Below are 7,149 nucleotides of genomic sequence, written 5' to 3' on the forward strand. Positions count from 1 at the left end.
GTACTTAATATTCCGATTTCGACGTGACGCCTTCAATATTAAATGTGAGTTCATTCCGGGACGCAGAGAGACCTTTATATGATGATAGGACGGATCTACGTGTCATGGTCATCAGCTCATTTTCATCTGTACATCATCCATTCACCATCTATTCATGATCCCTCTAATCATCCATTCATCATCCACTCACCATTCACTCATCATCCACTCACCATCCACTCACCATTCACTCATCATCCACTCACCATCCATTCATCATCCACTCATCATCCACACATCATCCACTCATCATCCATTCATCATCCACTCATCATCCATTCATGATCCCTCTCATCATCCATTCATCATCCACTCATTATCCATTCATCATCCACTCACCATTCACTCACCATCCATTCATCATCCATTCATCATCCACACATCATCCACTCATCATCCACTCATCATCCATTCACTATCCACACATCATCCATTCATGATCCCCTCATCATCCATTCATGATCCCCTCATCATCCATTCATGATCCCCTCATCATCCAGTCATGATCCCCTCATCATCCATTTATCATCGATTCATCATCCATTCGTCATCCACTCACAATCCCCTCATCATCCATTCATCATCCACTCATCATCTATTCACCATCCACTCATCATCCATTCATCATCATCATCCATATCATATTTATGCATCATTCATCTATCCATCATCATCCCTCATCACCATCTATCCATCATTCATACATTATCCACCCATTCATCCATCTATCTATGCATCATTATCATCATACATACATTATCATCCATCTATCCATCATCAATCTTCATTATCATGCATTCATTCATTCATCCATCCATCATCACCATTCATCATCATTCATCCATCATCCATCCATTATCCATTCATCCATCCATCATGATCATCATCATTATCATCCATCTTCATCTGTAAATTCTAATAGTAAAAATAACAATAATAGTAGCAGGGGCGTAGGAAGGGTGAGGCGGGTGAGGCACTCGCCTTGGGCACAGCTGCGATTGGGCACAGCCAGGGCCAGCCTGGCTGCGCTCCCTTGCGCCTGTTGCCATGGGGAGCACAGGGCACCACGGCAAAAGGAGCACCAGGCGGCCAACACAGCTCGGCCTGGGGGCGGCAGAGAATAGAGGGGCGGCACAGCCTGCAGCTTCTTCTCAGATCCCCGCTGCTCTCCCCCACCTGTATGGGCAGAGGCAGCGGGGATCTGAGGAGGGATGGGACGCTGCATCCGGTGGGGGGGGAAAGTGAGCTGTCACTTTAGGATGGCCAAGCGGTGAGGAGAGAGAGAGAGCAGCTCAGCCAGGATCTGACAGCTGCCGGCTCCCTCTCTCCTCACGGCTCGGCCATCCTGAAGTGACAGCTCCCTACTCCACCGGCTTCTTCACTTTATTTCTTCTGTGCATGCATGAGCAGAGGACCGTTAAAAATCTGTGGTATGTGTGCAGCACCAACACTGGAGTGATCATTTAATCACTCCAGTGTTTGTAAATAACTGGGAAAACACAGTGTCCCCAGTTAGGAATGAACAGGAAGTGCTTTACATCACTTCCTGTTCATTCATGAGTTTCTGAATGGGTATTAGCACTCACACACACACATATTATTACACATGTGCAAAGACTAAAAATGTGTTTCGGACGCAACGAACGGAAACTAAAAACGCTTTTATTAGTTTCGTCAAACGAAATAAATTTTTATGCAATTTCGGAGTTGGCCACTGGTGCATTCTGCGCATGCGTGCCCCCAATCCTGGAGGCACGGCGCATGATGCCGCTCATAGGGGGGCACAGTTTTCTGTTCTTGCCTCAGGCACAAAAGGAGCTAGCTACGGCTCTGAATAGTATAAATAAGCATATAATAAACATAACAGTACTAACATTGATGGAGGAATCACAACACACAGGGACCTGGTAACATTTTGCAATGTCTGTGGTTTGCAGTGATCATGACGGAGGAGGCGCTGATGGCGCGGCGCGAGCTGAGATTGAAGAAGAAGCAGGAGCGCCAGCAGAGGTTGCAGCGTGTGGCTGAAGTCGGGTCTCTGTCCGTGGAACAGAAGCAGCTCATCGCCACCCTCATAGACTCCAACCAAAAACACTTTGACTCCAAGTTCGAAAACTTCAAGGGCTACAGGGTGAGCACACCGAGCAGCAGTGGTGGGGGGTCCTCCATGATGATGTCTTCATCGTAGATCCTTTGAGGGCAGGGCACCGTAGTGACACCTCTTTAGGGGGCGGGTCCATGACCACCTGAACTCACAGTATGTCCTCAGTCTTCCAAGCTGAATGACAGCTTAACAACTTATAGTACAACCATAACAAAAGAATAAAATTGACTAAACATATTATACGTTCTCTTGAACACCCAACTGTTGGAGGTTCTGGGGTTAAACAGCTTCTAAAACCACGCTCGTGTTCTGCTCAGCGAATCTCATGATAACCGGACCGGCCTCAATCCAGATCAATAAAAACTGCTTAATAAGCAGAGATGTAGAAAGCCAGTTTGGCAGGTAGAAGGTCCAGTTCCCGTGCAAAGTCAATATGTAATATATTTCGTAGCTCCGTTATCTCTCCCTATCATCCCTGTACCTTGGGTGAACTCTTCCTCCAGCATGGCAACTCTGATCCAGCAAGCTCTGCCCTTAACGGGTGACCGAAAGCAGATTCTTGGCCCGAACGCCAAGTGCCAGAGCCAGATGGCAGTAGAGTTGGCTGGCATAGCTCACTAACATTACTTATTAACTGGAGATTACCAGATAACCCGACATCGAGGGTACCACGCCTTCAAAGTAAGATGAGGTTTTAACCCTGTGGTAGGCCATAATGGTAACCCTTTCGGAGGTCGTAGGGGACCGAAATGTCCTTGAAAACCACAGGCTGGGAGTTATCTGTCCATCCTCTACCATCTTCTTCCAGCATTGGGGCCCACCATGATACTTGCCCGATAATGACAGCAGTGTACAAGGTCTAGTTTGACCCTTTGCTCCAATAAAAAGTTGGACATGCTTCCCTTACAAGAACAATGACCCCTGATTACGTTGGAACCTTATTACCACCTCCCAGTGGAGCAGAAACAGCCCAATAATTGTGCAAGCAATGTTTAGAAATGGTAGTATTGCTTGTCACCATGAAATGTTCTCCATGCTAGGCCTTCATCTGTTTCTTCAGCCAAGAGTTCATGTACTTACCCGAGTTAAACAGACTCCAGATCAGCTACTCTGGTTGTCCAGGAGAGAGAAACCTCTCAACCTGGAGGGATGACTTGAACATAAACCTGTTGGCTTCCCCTCTCATGGTTAGACCAACTGTGTCCATACAAATTCATAGCTCTGGATAGTAATTTGGGCAAATTATAGGGGCAAATGTGATCATAATATGAATCGGAATGTTTAGTGAATAAGGCATTTGAAAAGTGGCAGGTTTCCTTTAAGTGTAAGATATCACCATCCAGTTGCCCATAGACATCGCCATCCAGTTGCCCATAGACATCGCCATCCAGTTGCCCATAGACATCGCCATCCAGTTGTCCATAGACTTCACCATCCAGTTGCCCATAGACATCGCCATCCAGTTGCCCATAGACATCGCCATCCAGTTGCCCAGAAACATCGCCATTCAGTTGCCCATAGACATCGCCATCCAGTTGTCTATAGACTTCACCATCCAGTTGTCCATAGACTTCACTATCCAGTTGTCCATAGACATCGCCATCCAGTTGTCTATAGACATCGCCATCCAGTTGTCCATAGACTTCACCATCCAGTTGTCCATAGACATCGCCATCCAGTTGTCTATAGACATCACCATCCAGTTGCCCATAGACATCACCGTCCAGTTGCCCAAAGACATCACTGTCCAGTTGCCCAAAGACATCACCGTCCAGTTGCCCAAAGACATCACCGTCCAGTTGCCCAAAGACATCACCGTCCAGTTGCCCAAAGACATCACCGTCCAGTTGCCAATAGACATCACCGGACAGTTGTCCATAGACATCACCATCCAGTTGTCCATAGACATCACCATTCAGTTGCCCATAGACCGGGACATGTATCATCACTGGTGGGACATGTGAAGGTTCCTAAATTTGTTGGTGAGCTGCAGGGACCATGGAGATGTGGCCCATACACATATTGACGCCAAGGAAAGCCCTACACTGCCTGACTGGGTCAAGGCCTACACCAATCAGACCATTCGTGGCCATCCTCATGGACCTTTACAAAAACATAATGAAGATATTTACTGCAGCTGTCTGGCCTCTGTTCCAGCTCACTTTCCTCTGTGTCTCCTTCTTCTCGCAGTTGCAACCACAAGTCGTAAAAGACAAATGGGGAAACTCACCACTATCAAGTCCTGATTGCAGCCCCAAATACTCAAGCCAGGGCCCTGTGGTGCAGGAGCTGATGGAGAACGATGCCCCCAAAGACTACTTTAAAGAACTGCCCCACTTTGCAGATCTGAGCACTTACATGATCCAGCAGGTCATCAAGTTTGCCAAGGATATCCCGATTTTTCGGTGAGTTTATGTTTTGTATTTTCCATTAGGAACCTCAAGGAGCCCTTAAATTAGCACTCGAGACTTCTCCTTTATGTCTCCATGTAATCCAGGGGACAATATAAATGGTTTTCTAAGTGGCACATACACATGCCCATGGAGCTACAGAAAAGTGTTCTGTAGCTCCATGATTCATCCTAGATGTTCCATGCCGCCCACACTCTCTTCTCTCTACATGAGTTTTTGGAAACCTGAAAAAAATAGCCTTCAAAGAACCATAGAACTTGCATATTGGGGAAAACGTCAGCATTGAAGGAAGGGGAGCCACTGTTCTGCTTGGGTGGCCTTCCTCATCCACCATCTTGTAGGAGTTCATAACCAGTGGGAGGGGAGCTTAATTACGTAGAAAGCCCCAATCCATTACTCAACTGGAAATTTATTTTCCGGCAAGCTATGCTGACCAAAGCAAACAATATCTTCACTCTATGGGTTCACCATAACATATAATAAGCAGTAAGAGTGCAACACCTTTGTTGTGGTCTTGTGGCAGGAGTCTCAAGCCACACAGGGCAATTCTTGCTACTGGAGTGCCTGAGGGACACCCATAGCCAAGAAGTTATTCAGCCCACCAGAGTTCACCGGAAATTAAAAAATCAGTCTTGGTTTGAGTAGGACCTTAATAATGAGGAGCTGTTGTGGTGACCCGGGATCTAGATTGGTTTATCTTCTTGTTCTCCTTATTCTACCCACTGGGGTTATAATTTCACCACAGACAGTTTTTCCATAACCATCTATCCATTTTTTTGTTCACCAGTTCCCTGGGGATGGAAGACCAGATCTCTCTCCTGAAAGGGGCAACTATGGAAGTCAGCCAGATCCAGTTCAACTCTGTCTTCAACCTGGAGACCAACCAGTGGGAGTGCGGCAAGATTATATTGAGCATTGAAGATGGGGCCCTTAGTGAGTACCTGGGTGTTGGGTTCTCTTGTGTATAAGAGCTGTACGATAAGGTTGTATTACACTTTGTATAGAGTGGGGAAAGGCCACCACCTGTTGGGTTTTATTGCTGTCCATTGAGGAAGTTCCATCTCTTCCTGTACTGGTGTCATTGAGGTGAATCATCCTAGAAGAGGCCACAGTAAAAACGTTTCTAGTGTTTAATACTGGGTCCCATTGAGGAGTCTTCTCCTAAGTTCCTGTCCCGGACACAACATTGCTGGGGTTCCATTCTCCATCCATCCCATTATTGTAGGTTCCAATCATGTGTTGTAGAGTCTTTATTTGGAATACCAATCTGTATTTCCTTTTATCCAGGTGGGTTCCAACGGATATTTTTGGAGCCTTTGTTGAAATTTCACGTTACCTTTCGCAAGCTGAAGCTCCATGAGCCGGAATATGTCTTGATGCAAGCCCTGGCGCTCTTCTCTCCAGGTAACCAGAATGTCCTACCTGTTATTAGTCATCTACACATCTCTGTCTACACTTCACGTTGCATACAACGTAGTCACTCCGGCATTGTATTGACACTCATTGCCAGACCATGTCACCAGTTAACAATTGTGTATCTAGCTTGTCGCAGCCCTTTAATATAATGTACCATTGCTCTATTAGACCGCCCCGGTGTCATTGAGCATGACCTCATCGATGAGATCCACGAGAAGACAGCTCTGACGCTGAAATGCTACATCGACTATCACCATCCGCTGCCAGACAGCAGGTAACTCGGTGACGCCAAATATGTTCTAGTGTGTACTTGGGGAGTGTAGGTGTCCACTGGGCTTGCTTGCATGTTTTAGGAGCCTCTGCTTGCCTTGCTCTGATTTAGGGCAGGTTCACACCATTTTCCAGACCAGATCTGGTCCAGAAAATAGTGTGAACCTGCCTGCAGTTCCACTGTATTCTGGACCAGCCAAAATGAGACAAGCAGTATTTTTCTGGTCTGGTCTGGAATGGACTGCGCTGGTGTAAACAGAGGCCAGAAATAGCGTAGGGATAAATTTTAAATGGATTTTGGGTCCGGAAACAATCTGGTCTGGAGATGATCTGGATGTGGTGTGAATGGGACCTTAGTGGAGGACTATCTAGCTCCATCAAGCCCACCTCACCAAAGCCTGTCAGGTTATACTATTCCACATTGGTATCCAAGCCCTACACCATAAAGTCGTAGAAGCATGCACTGTACTGCTGATGGTTGACAATTCATACGAACCTGTAAAGTTATTGACAGGTCCATTTTAAAAAGGTTCTGCCAAGTTGGGTGCTTCTTCTGTCTGTTTGCTTCCTGCAGGGGTCCTCCTTCCAGGTGTCCACATCACTGACTGTGTGATGAAGACTATTCCCATTAGCTGTCTGCCAAGTTGGGTCTTTCTTCTCTCTGTTTGCTTCCTGCGGTGGTCCTCCTTCTGGGTGTCCACAGCACTGCCTATGTGATGAAGGCAATTCCCACTGGCTGTCCACCGGAGGTGTCCTCTCAGGATCCAGAGGATTACAGATGTGGGCCCAAGGAGGGTCAAGGAGAATGGCCGGCAATGGTTACTGTGTGGAGCTGGATTAGCGGTCCCCACCAGCAGAAACATTGTCAGCGTGTGACCTAGATAGGGGGGGGGGGGCGCACAGCGGAGG

General features: G+C 46.9%; 1 protein-coding gene across 1 annotated transcript in view; it reads left to right on the forward strand.

Moving 5' to 3' along the window:
• Nucleotides 1-7,149, forward strand: part of NR1I3 (nuclear receptor subfamily 1 group I member 3) — a 12,674-nt gene that overhangs the window by 5,006 nt on the left and 519 nt on the right. The window contains exons 3-7 of the mRNA XM_018566189.1: nucleotides 1,977-2,170; nucleotides 4,334-4,548; nucleotides 5,342-5,487; nucleotides 5,842-5,958; nucleotides 6,139-6,244. Coding sequence (XP_018421691.1) covers nucleotides 1,977-2,170; nucleotides 4,334-4,548; nucleotides 5,342-5,487; nucleotides 5,842-5,958; nucleotides 6,139-6,244 — 778 coding nt within the window. The remainder of the gene's footprint in view (nucleotides 1-1,976; nucleotides 2,171-4,333; nucleotides 4,549-5,341; nucleotides 5,488-5,841; nucleotides 5,959-6,138; nucleotides 6,245-7,149) is intronic.

This window comes from Nanorana parkeri, unplaced genomic scaffold, assembly GCF_000935625.1.
Source record: "Nanorana parkeri isolate BGI_ZX_2015 unplaced genomic scaffold, ASM93562v1 scaffold923, whole genome shotgun sequence".
Taxonomy (NCBI): domain Eukaryota; kingdom Metazoa; phylum Chordata; class Amphibia; order Anura; family Dicroglossidae; genus Nanorana; species Nanorana parkeri.